This window comes from Anser brachyrhynchus (genome assembly GCF_964034855.1).
Source record: "Anser brachyrhynchus genome assembly, chromosome: 15".
NCBI classification, from domain to species: Eukaryota; Metazoa; Chordata; class Aves; order Anseriformes; family Anatidae; genus Anser; species Anser brachyrhynchus.
In genome coordinates, this window is record NC_137733.1 from 4,549,490 (window position 1) to 4,574,056 (window position 24,567).

Below are 24,567 nucleotides of genomic sequence, written 5' to 3' on the forward strand. Positions count from 1 at the left end.
ACACGGACAGTTCAGATGACATACAAGGGCACATTTTTCTAGTGTAAAAAACAGCCTCAGCAGAGGAAGCTGCTTCAGGAGGGTTTTGGAGCATGGCTGGTCTGTACCTTAGCAGACGGGCCGTGCTGTGAGGTGGCAAGGATGGCAGGGACGTGGCCAGACCCAGGGTGGTGGCTGTGGTGATAGCGACAGCGTGCTTGGTCGTGGGTGCTCACCACTGCACCGCAGCACCGAGGGGTGCAGGGGCTCCCTGTGGCCATGGGCATCACGTCCAGGTGGTCAGCTGTGGCTACCATGTCTGGGCAGTCAGTTGTGGCCATGGGGGCCCTGTTGTTGTGGCCATGGGGGCCCAGTTGTGCTGGCCAGGTGGCAGTGGTCGAGGTGCCACCAGGCACATGGAGCAGTGAGAGGGCGTGGGGAGCTGAAGCAAAGAGGTGGGCAACGAGGCTCAGGTTCCTGATTAAAGCAGGCAGGAGGCGCTAGGAGCTCAGTGTTTATTGGTTTTGTTCTGATCACTCGCGGTCTGCACGAGGAATGAGCTGACTCTGCCGCATGCAGACACGCACGTGTTGCTGGAGGCTGCCCTGGGAGACCTTCTGGCAGCCCCGAAGCAATGCCAGCTCGGCACAGTGCAGCCGGACCCGATCCCCCAGGCTGCTGCCGCTGCGCTGTGCACCAGGCTCCAGCTGCGCCTGCGCAAACGTGGGAGGTGCGAGGTCCTGGGCTGCGCCCCAGCCCACGGGGAGCTGAGCCTGGCCACGTCTCCGCAGGACGCCCACCACCCTCTGTGGAGCAGGTGGAGGAGCTGCTGTGGTCTGAGCCTGTGCAGGGAGCAGCACTGCCCAGCTGCCTGCTCTGCTGCCACAGCCTGAGCTCCCCCCCGCAGGTAACAGGACCTTTCCTTTTCATTGCTACTCTACGCTGCAGGCCACTGCGATACGTCTCACCTAGCGCGTGCTGCCTCTAAGGCTACTGCTGCAAGCAAGTCTAACATGCACTGCCCTCCCGAATCCAGAGACCTCGCCGCTTCCAGCAAAGCACTTGTGGAGCGACTGGCCTGTCCCTTGCAGGCTGAGAGGTGTCAGACATTTACTGCTTGGGTGAGGGGGGTACACACCCACTGGGGGGCAATGCCAAGTCCTCAGGCAGAATTTCATAGCGCCCAGCCAGGGGGTGCTCCCCAACCCCAGGGTCAGATGTCAAGGCCTGGGAAGACTGCAGGGGAGCTGGGGCAGAGCTCCAGGAGCTGCAGCCATTCCCTGCGGGCTGTGTGTGCCACCAGGGGAGGGACAGCACCAAACAGGTGTGTCCCTGCCTGGAGGGACAGCACCACACGCAGGGTGACCCTGACAGCTATTGTCTGCTTGGAGGCTGTTATCAGCACCTGTATGCTGCTCGCCTGCATCCACTCCAGATGAAATCCCGAGGAAATCCTCACTATTTATCTACTTCAACTTTCTTCCTTCCCTCATTGCTAGCTGGAACGCCACAAACTTACAAACTGAGAGATCTGCAGAGAGGTTTTTGTTGTTGTTGTTCTTTGTTTGTTTGTTTTCCTTTTCTTGGCAGACCAAATTCACCAGCACTGTGCTTCCCATGTGTTCTCACCGGTACGTGTCACAGTGAAAGGACTGTGGCTAAGGAGCAGTTAGCAAATGTTCCTTCGTGTGCCTGTCTGCCAGCCCAGGAGTACAATATTTGGGTATTTTGATATTGATATTTGATATTGAGTACAATATCTTTCCATTGCCAAAAAAAAGGACTGAAAAAGCCGGTGGATGGGGTATAGCAGGTTACACACGATGGCTCAGCACCCAGAACATTTCCACCAGATATATTTACCCTTTTTCCACACTGAGCTTCTGCCACTGCCTCACAGTGTCACTGCTCACATCCAGCTCCTCTGACTTCCCAGCGCTGCCAAGCAGGAGGGGGCTTTGAAAGGGAAAACGCTCCAAAGAAGTGCTCCAGTGCTCAGCCCCAACGCTCTCTGCCGTCTCTCCCAGTTTACAGATATTGAACCAAAGCAGCAGGCAACAGCTTTGGTCTGGACACCCCGATGGTAGGAAGCACTGCCAGCCCTTGGTGTCAGCAGTGCAAACCCCATATCTGCTCAGCCAGAAGGGTCACGCCAGGCAGCTGTCAGTGCCGGCAGTTCTCAGGTTGTGGAATAGCTTTGCATTCTGCAAAGTGCCTGAAGCAGGCACTTACTTTAGTGGTGTGCTCGAAAACTGGCCAGGCCAAATCATCTGGTGTTTCTTGAGATTCTGCCTCCTGTTTTTAGGCATTGGCTTTTTCTCTCAGTGTCAAGTGGTGCTTACCAGGCCCACCAGCCGTGTGGAAAGCTGTGGCTGCTGAGAGGAGCAAGGAAGGGCTTGCTGTGGAGCAGCAGTCTCCAGCCAGCGAATTTCTGATTAAGTTAAGACTGCAGCTGCACAAACAAGATGGGGTGTTTATTCTCAAGAAACAACAAATGTACCTGACCTGACCTCAGCACAGGGAAAGCTTTTTGCCCTACCCACAGCAGAACTGCAATGCTAAGTGTTCCTTCTCCCCTCCCCCAGGTACTCCTATAAAGATGCCCTAATCCCATCCCACCCCACCAAACCCCTTGGTTCACTCCAGGTCTCCTCCAGGAGGGCTGCGATGCCACTAAGTTCTGCAAGCTGCCACCACACGCCATGGAAGCTGGAGCTGTTGAGGAACAGAAGGAAAGGTAATGAAGCTGGGCTGAAGGTGGTTCCCAAAGACACAAAGTGCAGGAGTGGGAAGTGCACAGAGACTGGGAGGAGGAGGAGGAGGAGCAGGAGGAAGTACTGTCAGGCACTTGTCAGGCACTTCCCTGGTAGGAAGGCAAACCCAGCCACGCTGGTGCTGACTGCACCCGAGGAGGACCTTCTTTTCCAGACTGTGGACTCCGCTTTCTCCTTTCCCTTCCCTTTCTTTTCCCAGTTTTGTCCACAAGCAGCGGACTGCCAGGATCCCTACAATGGTGGAGGGAGGGCAGTCCTTTTTTGTACTACACCCAGAGCACATGCAGATAAGGCACACGTCAGTTGCAAGCCTATGTGGGAAATGTGATGAAGCCAGGGCACAATTTAGATACTTAAACACAGGCATCTGGTTCCACTGGGGATGCCACAAGGCACCCGAAACTACTAAAAAGTCTGACAGACATAACTTGGGTCTTACAGAAAACCTGACCCTTGTGGAGTGGCAGCAGGAGGCCAGGGAGATCCCAGTGGCAACTGCACTGGCACTGGACACTACTGGTGTGCACCTAAATTGCCCTCCAGGAGCAAGCATCCAACACAGGGCTAGTTTCACTTCAAGGCAGATGGCAATAATGGCGATAGAGACAAAGAACATTCCTGGATTTCTGTTCACCTTGACAAACAGGAGCTTTCACCATCTCTTAGCCCCTTGCTGGGCCCTGGGCGGGAGTTTGCTGTGCACTAGGTGAATGCAACCGCAGCCATTTCAAGCGATCGAGCAGCAAGTTCAAAGGGCTCTGTGGAGTCCAGGCATAGAGGCAATAACATGCAGGCCAGGAGAAAGCAACAGGACCCCAAGCCTTACTTCTGGTGTAACAGGAAGCACAGCCTGAGGTCAGGATATCAGACCAGCCCTCGTGGCCTGCAGTGTGCCTCAGGCGACCCCTTGGAGTTGGGCCGTGTGGGCAAAAGGCAGCAGAGGGAGTAGGGAGGGGAGATGGCCTTTCTCAGTGGGGACACGGGGGATTAGCAGGACAGCCACACCAAACGATCGCAGCAGATGGGTGTCACTGACCCCTTTAGCTGATAAAACAGGCAGTGAGTGAGGACACTTACCAGCAACTGCTCTAAGTACTGTCGGTCTCAGGCTGGGTAGCTGTTTCAGGCCTGCAAGGAAAGAACACAACAAAAACATGCAGGCAGTCAGCGAGGGGAATACAAATGCATCTTGAACAAGAGGAGAAATAAAACAGTGGCATCACCTTTGCAGGGGAGGACGCTTTTACTAGGGTAGAGTGGTGGTCCACAGCCCAGTGCTTGCAGGTAAGTACTGCCGACGTTGCTCGTGGCCTGAGGACACAGCTCAGAGCAAGGACCCTGGGGAGAACAAAGCAGGAGGCTGCCTGCAGCAGCCACTTGCTCAGCATCACTGCTCAGGGCACCAGCGAAGCCTGGGGATGCTCAGGCTGGATTGGGGTGATGCTCCCATCAATACTGCCGTACGGAGGAAGGGAAGGGGAGAGAGGAGAGTCGGCTCAACCTGACAGCTCTTTGCCAATCCAGTTGCAGAACGCTGTACACTGACAGCTCCAACCTGAACTCTCATCTTCGTTGCACTGGTGTAAAACCCAAATGACTTCAATGTCCCAAGCTGGACTTTACACTGGGATGAATTAAGACCAGGGCTAAGCTGTGACAGAGTACAGATGAGCAAACCAGCAGCCACAGTAGATCAGATTGTCAAAGGCCCTTCCAGCATGCAGGGGCCCGGTGCCCATTCTTGAAGAGCATTTCAGCTATGAAAAGCTGAGATTGTTTGTCCAGGGAGTGCTTGAACGTTTGCACCTACTTCAAAGTGGGGTCAAAACACACACTTAACCCTTGACTCTGGGAAGCATGAGAAGTTCTTGCTTTCAACTACAGGCAACCCTGGCAGAAAGGGATGTCTCCTTCCCTGCTCATTAGCTCCTGGAAGATGGGCTCTGGGAATCTACTGCCCCTTCTGCTGCATGTTCAAGGCAAGAAGGGGAAGCTGCCTGAACGTCTGCCCAATCCTGGGCACTGGCTGAGGGTCTCCATGATGGAGCCCTGTGGCCAGACCCTTGCTCCATGTTGAGGCTCAGCACTGTGCCCAGGACACAGTTTTGCCCGCAGCAGAGCTCTGGGGAAGCAGGTCACACCGAGCTGCCCCCACCACAACGTGGCAGGTCGTGGCTGACACTGCTGACCGGGGTCCCACACCTACTACCCTCTTCCCACTATCCTCTGAACTGACACTGCACTGGTGCAGCTGCTGAGGAAAGGGCTATAATTATAAACTAGCAGATACTTTGCGTGCCTGAAGAAGGTTACTTCAGCTGTCAAGATAACCTGATGCTTAGGGACTCCGTGTCAGCTCTAAATTGCCATGACAGGATCTGGCATGACTTACCTCACAGAGACAAAGCAAGGTTAAACTGTGTCATTACATACACATACTATGCACACAACACATACTGTATATGACATCGTATATGGTATACAGATAATGCTTCACAAATATCCCTCTGTGGGAATACCTAACAATAAATGTGCACGTGTAAACTACTTTCAGCTGCATTTAGTTTGTGAAACCCACACAAATTAATGCATGCTAAAGCAGGTGGAAATGAGCATAGAATGCTCTAGTTGAATACATACACACGTATCTATATACGTACATACATTCATCTACACACCGTGCGTTACAGCAGACAGAGAGCACTACTGCAGTGTGTTGCAGCGTGAAACCAAGCTCCCCCAAGCTGCAGATTATAGAAATGTTCTCTGAGTGCATAAGTGTTGACCACTGAAACAGAGAAGAAAAAATCCCAAGCAGGTGCTTTTTAGTGGCTATACAACATAAAGAGATAGTCACAGACAGTCTGTCTGGTTTCCCAGCCACTTAAGGAAAAAGGAGAGCAAAGGGGATGTAGGGTTTCTGAAAAACAAACAAACCAAAACAAAACAACAAAAAAGCAGTGTGACTATCTTTTTATGTTGTAATGTTTATGTTATGTTTATGTCTTACAGCCTGGCTGTGAGAGCCCACATGGAGTTTCCATAGGTGTAATTTCTTCCTTTCCTGTCAATTAGGTGAAGGTAAACTATGGACTGAGCCCACTGTAACACAACTGTTCACCTCTAGTCTATCAGCATGGGTGGTTTTTAGAGATGAGCCTGCAGGACAGGGGCTCTGCCACAGTAATAAAACCTTTCTTCTGTGTCTCAAAAGCACAACTCCCAATATCTTTGCACAGAGACTGAGGATAGCTCGGACAATGCACGACCGTCATTACAGTTGCAGTGAATACGGTGTCGTCCCCAGGGTCTCACTTGGCACAGCCATTGCAGCCCACCAGGATGCTGACTCTGGGCTCCATCAAGGGCCCAGCTGCCACCCAGAGACAATGCCCTGGGAAAGACCCCTCCATTCCCACTGAGGTTCCCAAGCCAAGGTCCTGTCCCGCTCCCCAGACACACGCACAGTGAATGATGGAGGCCACATGGGGCCTTTGCTGACATGTCAGCCAGTTTGGGCCACCCATGGAAAACTCCCTTCACTGGCCCATGCCAAGGAAGAAAAAGATACTACCTCCTCTCCTCGCCTCTTCTCCTCCCACATGGCCAGAGTTCCTGCCCCACATTAAACGAGGAGAAGTATCTCAGGACAGTTTTGTGTCCCTCAACGTTCCCCATCTCCACAACTTCACCCTTCCCTAGCCCACTCCTGCAGCTGCTCTTGCCTCCTGCAGCAGCACCCTCTGCCCCAGGGCTACCACAAACCTCCCCCACGGAGCCACCAACAGTTGTCCTCTCACCCCAAAACCCATAAAGGACACAACTGAGCTTAGCAGAAAGAGAGTCCAGAAGAGCAAGGAAAGAAAGGAAGGAGGTGACAAGGACAACTACAACCAAAACAAGGGTGCTCATGGAGAACTGTCTTTACCGGTGACCCTCACGGTATCTCCTGGAAGCAGTCGGGCGCTGTCTTCTCCTCACATAGAGATCTGTGTCTACCGTCTCCTGAACCGCTTGCTCTGGAAGCAGGACAAAGAAAGATAGACCTCTGTTGATAAGCTCCTTCCAGTTTTCAGCAGGCCCTGGGGGCCAGGGGATTGTCTGGCAATAGCTGCTGGTGGGGATTAGGTGCTGTGAGAGGTTAGGAATGGCACCCCGAGTGCTGAATCTCATATAAAAGTTGTGAAAGCTATGTTGGAGCCCTCTTTCCTTGGTTGAAAATGCCTTTATCGTCTCAAGCTTGATTATCCTTTTTTTTTTTCTTTAGTTTGGTGCCTCTTTTTGAGTGGTATGTTTGGAAACCCAGCATATCGTCCTCATGAAGATCACAACCACTGCACAGCGCAGGAGACCAGAGCTAATGCACTCTCCAAGAACCAGGAGGGACCTCTGAAACCAGGACTGTACCTGGCCCCACACAGCCAGCACAGGGGAGTCATTGGCTTCCAACACGAGCACTGCCCTTGTGTGCTCATAGCAGCAGTGGTCCCCGAATGGCTTCATGGCCTAGCTCTTGGCCTACCTTCTCCTCCATGCTGCATACGCTCATGAACACAGCATGCCCTCTTTCAGAACCTGAAGCCATCCTTCCTGCTTTCCTAAGAAGCACTTCACCTGCTGTATTTCTCACATGGGTTCAGACAGCACAGTAGAGCACAAACCAAAATGGCCAGAAGTGACTCCCCCTTTGGAGAGCTGCCATCAGCTCGTTGCTTTTCAGGCCCTTCCTTGCCAGTTGGTGAACTGAAAATCTGTGCTTGTGCTTGTGTTCACACACATTTCACCACTGTGAAGTGGTATACATACTTATTATGTTAAATGTGTATGTGTGTGTGCATTTAGCATAAGTATGCATATAAAGAAAGTGTGCTTTCCAAACACAAATCTGTAGGGTTTACATAATGAGGAAGGAAGTGGGTGAAGTGGCTTTACCTGTGTGTGATAAAACAGAGGAAACTAAAATTATGAGGGCTTCCTTCCCTTCCGCACACACAATACTAAATTGCTGTAGAGCTGGTCAAATCATCCATCACATGGCCTAGCAGATCGGAGAGCTGTTTTTCAGTAAGCTTTTGGTGAGTGGATCCTTGGGATTCAAAGATCCTCTAGGATAGGTGATGCAAACCAAAGGCAGACATTTGCAAGGATGTTCACAATAGGACTAAGTATTTAACCTTACAGAAGTATTTAAACACTTGCACCTGCAATGCTCTTAACCACAAGTGACTGTGTCTATCTAGAGCACACCCCCGTAGATGTGATGCCAAGTGTAGGGGGCCAGTGGGAGTCAACTCTGTTTTCCCACAAAATGCTAAGAGGGAACAACCACACCTGGAGAAAGATAAGGGAGAAAAAAGTAGATTTGGAGGTGGAAAGGTTTAAATATTTTCCATGTAAGACCAGAATCTGCACTAAGGATATCTTGTTACTAATAAATTTTTGTCTTTTGGCAACGGAAGATTTCTTGTAAAACAAAACATGGGTTTAATTACTTCATTTTGTTCAAAAATACTTGCTGCAGTTGTGGACATAAGCAACAAAACAAAGCTTCCAAAAGCTGCCACCAAAGCAGGTCTGAGCTACATTTTGTTGAGGGCTGTTTTGAAACCCACTGATTGCAGAAGGGCTGGGATAAGCATGAGCCCTCCTCAGCTTTCATTCTGGCAAAACCCACCTCCATCTGACCGGCTCTGCCCATTGAAGACTCAACTTCTGGTCTCATTGCCTTCACATGAAGGAAGGGTCATGTGAAGGGGAGAATATAAAATTTAAGGGTTTGAAATCAATAATGTATTTGCAAATCAGGCTGAGAAGAAAAAGCTTAAGGAAGGGCTTCTGAGCCAGGTCTCCTTGGGCAGGCAGAGCTGGGCATTGGGGTGCTACTGGGTGGGTGCTGGTGGTGTGGCTGCAGCCGCTGATGGCTGAGGTGGATGGCTGGAGGAGAACAACGGGAGGAAAAAGGAAAGCAGGACTGAAAAATATCCAGACCCTCACTGCCATCTGCTTTCTGAGGAGTCCTTGGCTGTGGTGGGTCAGGGCTAGGACCACGCTCTCCAGAGCATGCCAGCTGCAGCGCCACGCTTCCTTGCAGACTATCTGCTAGGCCAGTGGGACAGGGAGCAGCTTTTACTCACAGACCCCATTTTTAGGACCCTATAGGCATAACCTCAGTGTTCAGGAAAACAGTCTTTTGGCCTTTGAACCCCTCATGAAACCAATGCCCCAGGACAGCTCTTTGTTTGATTTCCCTGTAGGTTTGCTTTCCTTCAAAAACTAGCTGCAGGGAAGCGCCCGCTTGCCTAGCAGGCAATGCACAGCACTTGCAGCTGGACTCTGGGTGCTAACTAGGAAGAAATCTGAATAGTTGGCTGGGCGTGCAGATATTCATGCATGAGATGGCAAAGCCAGGAGTGTTTTTACCACCACTCCTGGCTGAAGTGGCAAAAGCAAATAACTGCATGGGAGAAAGATTTCTCTGGCCATAATCTCAGAGTTTGGCCCAACTCACCAATCTCTTCCACAATATTCTCAGTGCTTCCAGGAGGAGTGGTTTTCTCCTGTTCAGAAACAAAACAAAACAAACAAAAAAGAGTAACAACCTCAGGTGGGTGCCCCCTTGACTTGTCCCTTTTCTCTGAAAGAAGGTTACTAAGCACTGGGGCTTTCCTGGTCATCACTACGATTAACACCACAAATATCATGAAGACACAACCAGAACCCTCCTGCTCTCAACAGCAGAATCTGCTGCCTTCAGCCACTCCACCCGGCAAAGTGCTCGCCATCCCATCCACTGCAAGTCCTTCACTTATGCTACTACAAAACCACTCCAAGAGCTAAGTCATTCTCTCTCTCTCTCTCTCTTTTTTTTTTTTTCCTTAAAAAAGCAACATTCAGATAACTGCAAATTGGTATTGCTTGCTCCAGAGTTTGGGAAAAAGAGCAAAACCAGCCACTGTCCATCCTTCTAAAAGACACCACTAATGTGACTGACGTGCACACAGAGAAACAACAAAGAATAAAGCTGCTCCCAAACCTGCAAACATTCTTGAAGACACGATGACTGATACATTTAGAGTAATTAAATATTAGAGGCGTCTGTATATAAAGGGTTTAAACCCTAATGATACACAGCCATTTGCACTGCAGCCCAGTCAGATGATGCTCCCCTGCAGCTGCACCCATCAGAGCTGCCTGCAGATATGTGGAGGTCTTCAGGAGCTGGATCTCACCCTCCTGCACTGAAAAAGCATATCCTTGCTGCTGAGGCGAAATGGGAATCCCCTCCCTCTGCTAACCAGTGCCTGCAATGTTGACACGGCTTCCCCATTTCCAGCTGAATGGTGCATGCGAATACCCCAATGCATTGGATAGCGTCCTCTAAGCTATTAAATGCAGCAAACATGGCACATATAGAAAAAAGTGAATTGGGATAGAATGGGGTGAAATGACATTATGGATTTCTTTAAGGGTTCACAGAGTTTCTCAGTGGAAATACTGACTACTTTGATCCCCAGGTGCTGGATTATTTGATCATTTGATATTTGGAATAACAAAGGAAATAATTCCACTGAGATCATGAAGTGGCATCTGATTTTTAAGTACTAAGAAAAAGATTTAGAGAGAGAAAAATAAATAAAAGAAGCTTCAAATAAAGAACCCATTTTTTACAATCATAAGGAGAAAAGAACGAAGTTCTAATTTGATTTAATTCAAATACAATATATCCGTTTTGATCCTGTGTACATCAACTATATGCTGCTGCTATTTTTTGTGCCCCTGCTGTCGATAGCTTCTCACTGTGCCTCCTCTCTCATTACACTGTTTGGAGTGCCTACTGCCCTTCCCCTGCTCAGCACAGGATCCAGCTCAGACTCAGTACTTGGGTAGACAGAAGATGAAAGCAGCGGAGAAATCATAGTTTAACCAATATCCAAATATCGTCTGGGCTCTTTACCATGCCTTGCATGCTCTGTACTCATCCTGCCTGTGCCATAAGCCTCTAAATGAATATGACTTAAGGAAGAGAGCTGTGTCAGAGATACAAGAGGCTGGGAGTCAGTTTGCAGGTCTGCTGGCTGAAGCCAGCCAACTCCCCTTGCTTTGCTCACTGCAAATAGCACCGATGGCGCAGACAGTCCTGCAGCCTATCAACAAAACCCCACGCTGGAGCTATGAACCAGAAACCAGGGATACAAGTGACTTTTGAGCTCTCACACTAGTATTTAATATTAAGGATGTGTTAGATTGTTTTCCTAGCCCTTGGATTATGCTGGATCAGCTGTAAGTCCAGCAGCCTGTGTGCTGATGCTGTTAACAGCAGGTTTGCATTTCGAGTCAGCTCATAGACAGGGCTTTCCTGCAAGCAGGCACCCTTCAGGGTCACTCTTCATATGCCTGTGAAATAAACCTCTGAACTCAGCTCCTAGTAATCTGCTTCTTTTGTCTCCAGGCACAGCTGTGGCTTATTAAATTTCCTTGCATGGGAGCTGGTTCATGTTCCTTACTCAAATGGCAAGCCCAGGCAGCTGATCAGGACCTGAGCCGAGAAAACTTGTTCAACGTGCAGACCTCCCCAAAGGATGGACTTACTGCTATTTGGGCTCTTTGCTGATCTCTGTCTGCCCTCCAGAGGTCTCTTTGTATTTTGTTCCCCATCCTGTAGCAGCCAGGGGCTACAAACAACCCCAAAAGACCACCTGAGCAACCAGTGAAAAGGTTGGCTGACCTGGACTTCTCTACTGCCCTCCAGCATACAAAACCTGATGTTTTCTCAGCAGGTTAGTGCTGAGCTGTGGGACGGAACAACCAAACAAAGGAATGGAAAAATACAGAACAGACGGGAAAAACATATCCAGCCATCTCCCCCAGACTGCACTTTCAGAAGCCTTCCTTTTGGCAAAGGTGCGCCGTGACATTAACTTGACCTCTCTGGTTTAAAGACTGTCAATGACTCCTGCTGTTGCTTGGGATATCTGAACAGGTCATACTGGCAGGGTCCTGCATTCCTGCGGGGGCCTGACTGTAACTCGATGCTGTGCTGGCCAGGCAGGCCGTATACCACAGAAACCTGCCTTTGGGAGCACGAGCCCAAGGCCACTGGCTGCTGTGCTGAGGCCATTTGGAGAGTGCAGGTGGTGGCAGCATGTGGAGGGGATGCTGGGACAAAGACAGGTTCAAACCAGAGATGACAGCTTTCAAGAGAAGTGCGTTTTCCAGCTGGCTCCACTAATGCAACCAAGTGCTGCCCACTGGCACAGCTGCACAGAAAAAACAGGGGCACCACTCAGCAGGAGAGGCCGCTGTGTGAGGGCAGGACTCGTGCAAAAGCAGCCAGGAGGAGCAGACCAAAGGATCTGACGTGCTGGTGGTGTTGAACTCAAAACTGCCAGCTCCCCTGGGTACAGTTTATAGGAGAACCACAGCAACACCCGCTGCCAAACAGTTACACACAGGATTAACACTTCCTTCACACCCGGTAGGGTTTAACAAACTAGATGTCATGTCGTTACAGCTATCCCAGCTCTCACAGATGTGCTTTCTAAATCCAAAAGGTGTCTGATGAGGAGCAGACGTGGAAACAGCTTCAGGCCAGCCAAGGAACTGGCACCCACAGATGTGCCACTGCCACTGGACGTAGCCAAAATGCTCTGGTGATTTTGCTCCATCCTTCCTCAGAATTCCTACAAGAGACCAAATGACTGCATCTTAGCGCTCTGCCAGTCAGCCGAGCCAAGGCCTACGCTGGTTTCAAAGCAAAATGGCTTAGAACAGTTTGAGAGTGATTTAAACTAACACACAGATCTTCAGACTTGCTGTGGACTAAAAGGATGGACATGATAGCTTCTGCAGCTCTGTTGAGGAATTTTAATAAAACCTACAGAGTGTTTCACCACTTTTGGGCAATTCCCCTCAATGAGTTTCTTCCTGGTCACTTCTCACAGTTCCCCTATTGCCACTCTGGACTTGCCCTGCTCTCCCCACCCTGCAGGTCTTCTGGACTTAGCAACCCTCTGTCCAGTCATCCACTACTGAGATGGCCTTCAACACTCTTTGTTCAGCCTGGGGAAGTTCACTTAGCTACTCTTGACCTTCTCCATTCAACCCTGTTGTCCCACGACTCCTCAAATTCATCTTGACTCCTCTCTTCCGTCCCTAACGAAACCATTACTGATAGTCCATAAATACACAGACCCTGTTCCATAGACTTTGGTCCTATCTAGCTTTCTAATCCAAAATACTTCAATTCCTCCTCAGTCACACTCCCGTTTACATTTCATACTCATCTGCTTTTCCAGTTTACTGACCTACTCTATTCCTCACAGTCCTCTAGTCCTCTCTGTACTCACTCTGCCATCAAGTCTTTTCTTCCAGTTCCTGCTAGAACTGGACTAGTAGAAAATCACCTTCTCTACTTTTGAATTGGTTCCTGTCAGCTCTGAGCAAAATCAAAAATATTTTTTTGATTTCCACCTACTTCATTTATATCAATGCTTTATCTTGGTGTCTCCGCCAAGGCCTCATCTCTTGGATGTCTGTACCACCTTTGTCAAACTCGATGTGCCACAGGCATACTCTGTTTTTTCTTAGAAAGACCTTTCATCACTTTCTTTCTGTCTCAGTCACCTTAGACTGCCTCCACCGCCTCAGAGTATTAATTGGCACCTCTCCTCTCCGCACCTGCACACAAGCTTTCATTTTTCCTTGTCATTCACCTTCCTCATATGAGGGCTGAAGAGTTAAAAGGCTTAGGTGAGCCATTATGTTTTCTCCTCTTGCAGCCACATACTGCTTTTTCCTTACAGCTTTCTTAAGGATGGGCGAATTGACTTCGTTGTCAGAAGGCAGGCTGCGGCTGTGTTTCCCAGGAGCACAAATGTACTCTCCAACCTACCTCCAACACATTCAAAGGCTTTGCAGGTGGCCCTTGAGCAATCTGTGGGCCTTATGCTTGGTAGTGTCCCCAGATGGCTCCTCAGAGTTCATCTGAAGAATGTGCTATTCTCTTTGCCAACCTGGTCTTGAGGGCTGCCTCAAAGTGCTCTGCAAAATAACACCTACAATGAGACTTACCCAAGCTGAAGCAGATAAGCGGAGAACAGAACCCAGAACTGCTAAGCCCTGACCATTGAGCCCTGAGTCTTTCTACTCACCAGAGACCAGGAATCTAAAGAGTCTAACACTAATTATTACTACCTCACCATCAGCTCCCAAATCCTGAAAGGTCAATCTCACCTGATCCGTCTCAAGCAAGTAGTATCTTTGACCCACTGGAAGAAGGAACTCATTAACCTGTCTAGGACATTACTTTTAGGCTTATAATGATTCCTCAGAGGGTTCAGCCTAGCTTGGTTCCGCATCTTGCTGTAGGCCTGTGTACTCTTTCAGAGCCCTCTGTAATGCAGCAGCATTTCTCACAAAGCCCTTCAGCTGTCCCAGACCTGAAGACTGATATACGATCAACTGTAAATCTGTCACTACAAATGCTCATACCATTGCTCATTACTGAGGTTTGGATAGCTAGCAACCATGCCGAATTCCCTTCTGATGACCAGAAGATCCTGAAACCTGGTTTATCAGAAGTGAGGCAGACTGGAACAAATGGCAGTCTTGGTTTATCTGCAAGTTCACCTTACGTGTTTGCTAGCACTGAGGAAACTCATCCTTTTGGGCAGGACTGCAAAGGCTAAATGTTCAGTACACCTGCCATGCCCTGCCTCCATTCTACCTACGAAATAGTTTACTTATCAATTATTCCAATTTCTGAGGGAAAAAGTCTTTTTCAGTCTTCTGATTGAAAAGTCTTTTTCAGTCCAAATCCAAGACATTACATACACAAGATAACAAGATTATATATATTATATATATATACATATATATATATATTAACTAAAGACACGCAGGACATTTATTCATGATTCTGGGTTCTTGCAACCAGGGATGGAAATATTTAGGAGCCTGTCATGGCCCCAACTTCTATGAACGTACTTAGTTCTTTAAAAACAATAAATACATTGGATTTCCCTGTCATTCTTTGGCAGAAATTCACAATTAAACTATGTGCTTTGTGAGTGCGGCTCTTTGCTTTAAATCTGGTGCTTGTTAGTTTTGCTGGCTAACCCCCATTTTTGCAGGCACTGCCATTCTCAGCTCACCTTCTCTGCATCCTTCAAGCTTTACAGACTTTGCCGTATTCTCTTTATCTGCCTTTCTCCCAGATACATTTGAAATTTAGATTCATGCTTTCTGAATTTAAATTGAATTTGGTGCTTGTTTAAAAGCACAAAAATCAACAGTGTTAGAGAGTAAAATCCTATGTGAGTATACAAAAAAGACATGGCATGGACAGTGACAGATCACTCCACAGCTTGTGCCAGGACTCTGTTAGGGACCAAACTGAAATAAGAATATGTTTTTGCTAACAACTGGACTGGAGAAAAGAAGATGCCACAGAAGCCACTGGAAAATCAGATGCCAGAGTGTTCAGTCACTACCAACAAGCTGATACTCGAAGCATCCACTTGAAGATGACCTTCTGCCTATCAGGTTTGGTTTAGCTATTATTGATGTTGAGAAAGATTTATTGAGAACTAAGGATTTCCTTGAACAACCTAAAGCAAATGCATCAATAGATCATAAGAAAGTTCACATTGGTGTAATTTCAGCTAAGACTCTAGATTGCCACTGTAGATAGCTCAGCTGAAAAGGAGAAATTCATAAAGCTGCAAGAGTTCAGCAGCTTATGATAATGTAAATGGGTGTTAACAAACAAAAAAGAAATAACAAAATCCCAGTGTTTCCTTCCAGAATCGGTGAAAAGGACTATTATCACTCTTTCCATCAGGAGATTTCTCTTTGCACTACTGTTACTGTACAGCAGAAACGCATCATAAAACCTTTAAAGGTCCACTTCTGTACTGCCTTTAAGCCACAGAATAATCACAAGAACTACCCTGTCCAAAAAATAGGTATTTCGTTTTAAGGCTAAAGTATACATTTGTTAATCTGTTAATCTCTTTGTTAACTTGTTTAATGGGGATTAAATGGGATGTATTCTTTCCAGAACATAAGTATGTCCTGAAAACCCTGAATTTAGTGGGAAGATTCCTGTTGGTTTTTTTTATTAACCTGTCAGTTGTATCAATTATGCAGATTTGTTGGCCATTTTTGCCCCTCTCATGAGAACCTGCAAAGCCCAGGAAATGGGCAAAAACCCTTCTAGAACGGTGACCTGCAAACTGTGAAGCAATCTAAAATCTAGCAGTTTGAAATAATTGCTAGGGAGAATGCTGAGCTAACCGGTGTGAGCGGAGTATCATCCCAGCAGAGCTGCACTGCCTGTTTCCACCACCAGCTCGAGATATCTAACCCACACTATGCTGTGCCATAAAGAGGACTAGGACCCACTGCCGAGCTAGGGCAATCCACCTGATCTGAGATGCTGAGCCACAAAATAAGTCACCCCTGAGGATGCCTGTTTTTCTCCTTGTCTACAGAGGAAGCAATGGTTAATTAGCTCAGACTTCAGACATCTAACTTGTAGGCACCTAAGTTTGGGCTCAGGATTTCTCCTGCCACATATGTCTTAAGTTAGACAAGTTAACGATTTAGGCCCAGCCTCTTAAAAGTGCTCACAAGCGTGGCACCATGGCACTTTGCTACTCCTAAGCTGCAAGTCTGCACTCGCAAATCTTATTTTCTTTTTCAGTGGCAATGTCATGAATTATCAGAGTGGTGCAGGCTAGGGGCAAGGGAGTTGGTACACGGTTAATCACACCCTTAATCCAGGCTACATTAGGCATTTTATTTTTGCTCCTAACTTCAGTGCTCCAAATCACACCTCTCTCTCTCAGGGCACCTAAATTAAATGTCTGAAGTTAGATAGTGTGAATACCCCTGAGGTCACTTCTGCTCACCTTAAGAGGCTGGCACGGGTACTGTTCCAGATCTGGTAACACTTTAAGTAGAGTACAGAGAGAACACCGTGATCAAAATTTCCTCTCAGTTAAAGAGACTCCTATCTGTCAAAGGCTGGGACACCGACACTCCAAGCAAAGCTTGGGGGACAAACCGACGTGCTGATCTGAGAACCAGCATGGGAGCACTGATAGTCATGGCTAACTGTGAGGATGAAACCATACTGATTTTATCAAATAAGAGCTTGCTTGCCTGCCTATGGTCATTTTCTTCTGCGGCTGCCACCAGTTACCTTCCCTGTGCCTTTTGGAGGTCTGTAAAACTCACTACAAAGAAAGACAACTAGAAACAAAGGACAGATGTATTGAAATGATACCCAGATTTGATGCAGCAGATATGACAAAGGTGCTTAAGGTGTGACCTTCCTAACCATAGCCGTGAAAGAGTAAACAGGTAGTGACAGTGAAATTTAGGTAGTGGAACAGGTAGTGACATTTCATGGCTGAAAATGAAACTCCGGCAGTATCTCCACAGTCTGCCTGTTCTTGCCAACAGTGCCTAATTTGAACAGCCAGGAAAGGAAATACCAAAAGTTGGCAAGACTGTGCCAAACATTCATTGGTTTTCCCTTAAATAACATCAACTCTCCCTCCTCCTTTCCCCAAAGAACCAAATATCTTCTCAAGTTGATCATATCCTCTTTATTCATCTTGGCTCTCCCAGCTGTATGAGTAAGTGCCACACAATTAAAGATGCCTCATCACAAAGCATGATGGTGATACCGAATGTATGACCTACGCAATATAGTCAGCTTACAAATAACCCAAATGCTGAAATATACTTGCACAAAGTCCTCAAAATCTGGGGCAGATCTCTTCGAAACTTTAAGCCTGGACAGTCTTTCAAGAGCAAAGTTCCAAAGAAGAATGTAAATTTCTACCCTCTGCCATTCTAATAATCCTGCTAATTTGTCATCTTATACCCCTCCATTTACCTTCTGTAACATGAATTTTACATCCACTACTGAAACTAAAAATCATTCAACAAGCCTAAAAATGGGGATGAGTGCAGGATGATGATATTGACTTATTCGCTGAATATTCTTCTGTCACCTCCCAGACATCAAGTCCACAAAAGCTCCTACAAGCTAAAAAAGCACAAATGATTAAATGAATTTCTTCTCCTTTTCAGTCTTCATTAGTCCTTCTCTTGTAATATATGGGGCAGATCCATGCACATCTACACTGCTGATTGCTGGCTCACATTACAAACTGCTGGAACATGCTGGATTCTTGCAGAGCTTGTGGATCACATGAAAGCTATCTCACAATTGATTTTTCAGCCAACTGGAAGTTAAATCTTGCAAGTTAAAAAATCCTAACCTGCTAGACTACAAATATAGCTGTTACTTAAATGTCACCGGCTGCCAGGGTAGGGAAAGTGATTCAAGGAGAAAGAAATTCTGTACCTGTAAATAAATGCTTGTTACAGATGATAGGCTTGAAAGCTACTGAACCTCTCATCATCTTGTTGGTACATCCTGGCTTCCTTACCAGAAAGGAAAAGCAGGGCAGAACTGCATTCCTATGTTAAAAAGAAACTGAGAAGTTTACCATGTTTCATGTGCTACTTGGAATGTATCCGACTAAAAGTCAGGTACACAAAAAAAGTCAGCACAATGAGAAACTTCTGTTTTCAGATACACATCCTGATATCTGTCTAAGGGACTTGGCTGGGGTTACAGTGTATGCTAGAGAATTATGAGATGGAGAGATATCGAGACGCGATACAGACATGAAGGAGAACGTGGATAGAAGCAGAGACTTCAAAAGAAATGTGTTTGGGTTTTTTTTGTTTGTTTTTGTATATAAATGTTCAAATATTACTGTGTTAGAGGATGTATATATGTACATAGAGGACTTATCTAGACAGAATTATTAAAACTCTGACTGGACACAATCCTGGGCAATGTGGTTTAGCTGACCAGGCTGGCTGCCGGACATCCCTCCCAGCCTCATCCATTCCCGTGGTGCTACAAGGGGCTATGTATACCGGGGGCACCCTGAGACACGGATCTGCGAGACGGATTACCTTTTCTTAGAGTAAATGATGCAGCTGGGGAAAAAAAAATAAAATAAAAAGGAGCAGCAGAGAAACTTTCAGGCACACAAGCTCCAGAAGTCTAATGACAGATATCCTCTCTACCTACAAGCCTTTATGCCGAAAAAAATGGCACAGATGCATCTAGAAAGCAGCACAATGGCAGGCGTTGAGAGGATTTCAGCTTTATAAATAAAAACGTTCACCACTGTGTGGCTCAAAGATGGCACTGTGGGTTTTCTAAATCTATGGCGATGCTGAAAGATTTCCAGCTCCTGCCTTGTCCTAACATGAACACGTGCTCCACCACCCATGGCACCATAGATTGGCTGGCAATCTATTTTTCCAGTATGTAGGAAGCCCACGCCTCTTTGCCATCTGTCACCACTAATTTTTCATTGCTTCTGAAAACAACCTGAGAATAACCCCACTCTGATTTAGTTTAATGAAGCAATAAACCCTCTGAGTACATTTTTTCCCAAATGATGTGCTTATTGCTCTGTTTCACCTACCGCCTTTACCCATCTTATCCTCCTGCACTTTTTACTGTCACTTCTGAGTACGTTCACTTGCTTCTGTTCTGGCTGTAATGAGTGAAGTGCTCAGTTCCCATGAGAACAGGGAATCAGTGGGAAATGAAGGGAAATCTGAAAATGATTTTTTTTATCATTTAAAATATTCATAAGTAAAAACAAATAGAAAATAATAAGAAAACACGGATTCTAACTTGCTAGGAGAGTGCTTAGATGAGTACAAGGAAAGACAAAAACCAAACAAATGAAAAAACAAAACAAAACAAAAACCACACAAAAACACTAGCTCCTTTTCAACACCTATTTGTAAGACAGAACAGCTTTCTCCAGTGGAAGATGAGATAATCAAAAGTGTCCACACTGATAGCTGACTGTCTGTGACTTGATCCAGAGTGCATTTAATAAGTCCGATACACCTCAGAGATCTGCAAGGCCTTTTGCCAGTCACATTATTCTGGTCACATTATTCTGAATTTCCAGATTTGCTCCTGAATGCTGTTGTCCAGGGCCTCCTACTCCAGCTAGGTTGTGTTTTCTCTGCCTCCATCATAGCAGGGTTTGATATCAGTCCCTCCACACAGCAGCACCAGCAGACCTGCAGGCTTTCTCAGAACTGGGCAGGTAAAGCAAGCAGAAATTCTGGATGTGACTGCTTGAGGCTGACATTTCTGAAGAAGCTTTTGCTGCAAGCCATCCTGCCTCTGCTAGACAACACTGAGGATTTCCTTTTCCAGAGTTCGCAACTTGGCACCTTCCAACAACCTACATTCACTTTGAAAGAGACACAAAATGCTAAGAAAGAAAAGAATGCTGAATCCCTTTCCTGAGCAAAAACATCAACTTTGACCTGAGAGAGGGCCCCAAAATCCTTCATATGTACATACACGCGTTCCCATGCACACAAATCCCATTCTGGGCTGACTGCATCCCCACCACGCCGCGCACTCGTGTAAACATGCTTACTCAAACGCAGCTCCTGAACCTGTCCTGACATTCATACTTTGCATGACCAGTACATAGAAACCTCGGCAGTCTTGGCACCAAAGCTGTTCCAAGCAATGTTGAGAAGCTTTCCATTTTACCTCAGGAACAGAAACGGGCCTTTCATTCTGGACAACTTACTGGTAAGTGTTTGTTCAGGTTGTGACTTCTTTCTTATTGCTCCCAAACCACAAAATGGGGAACAACACAAGGTAATTTGTTACTTTGCTTCTGCACGCTCTGTGTTCTTTTCACGTAACGGCAGCATTTATATGAAAGCTTTCGACTGTCCAGAGGAGGATCATCTGCTGCATCAAGTCTGTGAAATAATTACACTCCTTTTTTCCAGTGAAAGAAAAATGAATGTTCACTGAAGCTAAACAGCACTATTTTAACCTGTACAAAAATAGTGACCACAGCCCTCGCTCTGTGATTTGTATTCTACAATCATCTTTAATCATACTAGGAAAAAAAAAAAAAGCTAATGTTATTTTGCAACATGATGCATTTTTGTATGAAAAAAAATTGCTATTTTCTGATCTGCAATAGATTTAAAACTACTATCACTTTCTTCAGTAAATGAAATATGCCAGTAAGTAAATAACCACTTGAATTAGTTCCTCCGCCCATGTATTTTGCGCAAGTGTCACAGTTTGTATATTTGCCCCTCTCCCTCCAATGGGACGTACTGATTCCTCCAAATAGCTCAGACAGCTCTTGAAGACTACGAAGTCGTAATGGACGCTCTCGGGGAGCTGCCTGGCTCACCAAAAAGGCTGTTTACAGCAACACCTTTGATACTAAGAAAAGGAACCTGGCTCTTGGTTCTCTGGCAGGGTGCAGTTATCCACACCAAGGTCTGACTCTCCCCTCTAAGGTGAAGTCTTCATCCTGCAGTTCCCACCTAGACCCAGAACGTGCTCACTGGCAGAGTGGGGTATGGGCACTGCAAGATATGTGTCTCAAGGATGAAGAATACAAACAGCTGCTAGCATAAAGTAACACAGCCTTGCATAGCTGCCATGAAACTCTGTCATCTCAAGGGCACAATCTGATGTATTGCAATGAGGATAAAGATAAAAATATAAAGGCATGCACCTCGTTCCATTCCCTAAAACAAGTGTCTTGGCCAAGGAACAGAAATTTGCAGGTTGCCAATAGCAACGTTCATGTTTTCAGAGTACAATACGCATGATCTTCACGCAAAGCGGAAAAATCACCCAAGTATTTCCAGTGGCTCAATAGCACGTGTTCACCATGGGCTAGGACAGGTGTCTGCAGAGCTCCAGTACCCTGCTGGGCCAGATCCTTAGCTGAGCAAACTAACAAAACACTACTGTATGGGGGAAAAGGGGAAGATAAACAGCTGGAAATTTGCCTAATAATTTCTTAAAATAAGGAACGATACCGGTTTCTATTAATACAGGAGGGAACGCAATCTACATATAGATACACACACGTGCATAGATGCTAATGCCACCATTAACATCTTATACATGCAACGTACTCACAAGCTGCGCCACATACAGCTATATCCCAATGGCTGCTTCGTGTTGAAATACACAGTGCAAAAATATGAATTATTGTACTTCAAACCAGCGAGGCCTCCCCCCCACCTCATCCCCATCCAAATTCATGCGCTATGCATTTCAACAGACTTTGCTACCTCAGCCCGGAGCTCTGAGTCTGGCTGAGTCTGAAGGTTTTTATAGGCCTCATACCTGAACCCTTGTATGGCTCGCCAGATACTGCGAGTACACTGCCTCCTTTCCTGAGTGCTCCTTAGTTTCAGACTTAGCATCAGCGCTTCTGTGCTGATGGTGGTGGGATTTCTGGTCATGGTGGCCGTCCCTTTTCCTGGCTTCTGAGTCAAACAAGACGTGGGTTAGCCTCTCCAGATAGTGCTCCAGCTCTTCCTGGGTGTGCTCCAGTTGTTTGCCAACATTACTGGGAAAAAAGGAAGAGGATGGTGGAGGGCTTTTGCTTTCCCTGTCCTTCTTGGCCTCCTCCAAATGCGGGTTCTGCCTCATTAGAAGAAGCACAATGATAAGCAAGATCAGGCACAGGTACACAACCCAGACTTCTTCCATCTTGGTGGTGGGATACGCAGGGGCTAGTGCCTGTGGATGCACTCAAAGGGAGAAAGACAGATGTGCTGAACACAGCAGATGGGCACTCCTTTAAAGTTTTCAGTAACCACAGAAAAGAACTGCTGCCGGTAATCAAAGCACTGTGGTAATTTAATGCCAAAGTTTTCTAAAGCAGCGTGGCTCACAAACTTTCCTTCAGTTCTAAATATGAAAGCAGCACAGTGAACAGCAAAAAACTTTCAAGCAAAGCAAGTAAAGCAGCTTTGTGCTAGGAGTAAAATAGCTTCAGCAGAAAGCTCTGTCACTGCTCCGTATGATCTTATAGCAGTACTTCTTGTTTTTAAGAAACTGCAGGTCAGATGCTTATCACGCTTCAGAAATCTTTCCTTCTTTTATAGTGTTTGAGTTCTTGTCTTGCTTGAAATGGTAAGGTTTTCTTCTTTCTAATTCAAAGAAAAAATAAGGTAGGATTGTTGTTTTTTTTCCTCCCCTCAGTAAGATAATAGAATATTTTATCCTTTGGGGGTCATTAGATGCTGGTTCCACAGTCTACCCCCAGCACTCTTCAAAAAACTTGTCGGCAGGAACTATCAGTCACCCAAGCTACAGATTCGGTGGGACTAGTTTTGTTGGCTTCCTTCTGTCTTCGCTGGCGTTGGGAGAGGGAGTCTCAGGACTGGGATGATTTCAGCTGAACTTTGTGGGGATCTCTTGGACAGCCTTTGTAGGCTGCTCCCAGTGACTCGGCCCACCAGAGGCAGGGTCTGTACGGAACGGGATTGCATTTCCTAACCTTTGCTGAGGGATCTTTTTACAGATGGGGATGCCAAGCCTAAAAGGAGCAGAGATCACGCCCAGATTTCTGCTGCCCTGGTGTGTCAACATTCTTGGTCTCAACCTGCCACAGAAACACCACTATAATTTGTTCCCAAAAGTGAGACCTCTCCTTTGCTTTGGTAAGGAGAACGAACGGTCTGAGAAAAATTACAGCATCTTGTCACCTCATGATCTCACTGATCGCACTGCTGTACTTCACACTCCCATTTTGCCTCATCTTTAAAACTTTTCCTGAGGACCGTGCTGGAGGATCTTGTAAGCGGTTTGCTGGCCACAAGCCTGGGCCTGGAACTGCTGCACTACGGGACCGTCACACCACGGTTAGGTGGGCAGTCACCAAAGAGCTACGGTAGGCACCACAACTGCAGCCACCCCTTTCACACTGATCTCAGGTGCACGGCATAAAGCTGCAGAGAGGGATGCAGAAAGACAGGCAATCAGAACTAAGCCGCATTTTCTACCAAAACTGAGCTACATTTTCTTAAACTGGGAAAACTGGAACAGAAAACTCCAAGCAGATAAGGACTTCTCCTTTCTCCCCCATCGCTGTACACTGTTAATGCCTCAGGGCATGGACCAAGTCTCTAGCCACATGCATTACAGACCTGACACCGCTGTAGTAAGACATGTCACGAAAACCATAAATGTCACTGAAATCCTTCAGAAAGCAATGCTACAAAGAGGAGACATTTTATTTTTAAATGTCATTAAGACTGTGTTATGACTTCTCTGAAGGGGAATGAATTGACAGAGCAGCAACAGCATCTCTTAACTTCTAATAATGTTGTTTGTTTCCTTTCAAATTAACCAAATGATAATGCAACAGGGATGCGTCAAACATTACAAAGCTTACACGGCCTACCTGCGGAACTGACCCAGCTGACTTCTGGTCTTACACTCAAGTGCACAGGTCAAGCATGGCACTCAGGGCTATGAAGGGCTTTGATCAACATTTGCCTTCTGAGTCCTCCAACAAAGGAGCACTGCAAAAGGAATATGGGTTGGCTTTGCAAGTCAGCATTATGTGAAGACCTCTGAAGAACCACAGCAGCCTCACGCATATTAGAATGCATTTTTTTTTCTGCCCTCTTTGGAGATAAACTGTCTGGATTAAGTTACACCAAACGTCTATCTCACTAGTATTTCTATTCTAACAGCAAATGCCTAAAGAAAAGTAGAACAAGGCAATTGTGTAAGAATGCTTCCCAGAATACTCCTGCAGCCTTACACAGCACAGGAATTTATAATATTTTATCAGCTCTAGCCTTACATGGAAAAAGGAGAAAAATAACTATTTCCCAGACATATTCTGCATAGCCAGCTATGTAAGGAAAGAGCTGTAGTTCCAAGGTCGTACAC

At 46.6% G+C, this 24,567-nt stretch overlaps 1 protein-coding gene across 2 annotated transcripts; it reads right to left on the reverse strand.

Annotated features, from left to right (window-relative positions):
- Positions 1 to 451: 451 nt before the first annotated feature.
- On the reverse strand, positions 452 to 24,473 carry LOC308178446 (uncharacterized protein). Of its 2 annotated transcripts, XM_080557124.1 has the most exons (7): positions 24,071 to 24,473; positions 22,003 to 22,814; positions 9,262 to 9,310; positions 6,682 to 6,772; positions 3,977 to 4,091; positions 3,831 to 3,881; positions 452 to 2,694 (listed from the first exon to the last, which is right to left on the reverse strand). In XM_080557124.1, exons 2-6 carry the CDS (start codon positions 22,369 to 22,371, stop codon positions 3,876 to 3,878), a joined length of 630 nt encoding a protein of 209 aa, XP_080413250.1. In that variant the 5' UTR covers positions 22,372 to 22,814; positions 24,071 to 24,473; the 3' UTR covers positions 452 to 2,694; positions 3,831 to 3,875. The 2 variants fall into 2 exon arrangements, with proteins under 2 accessions (XP_080413250.1, XP_080413251.1); XM_080557125.1 differs by lacking the exon at positions 3,977 to 4,091.
- Between the last annotated feature and the right edge of the window lie 94 nt (positions 24,474 to 24,567).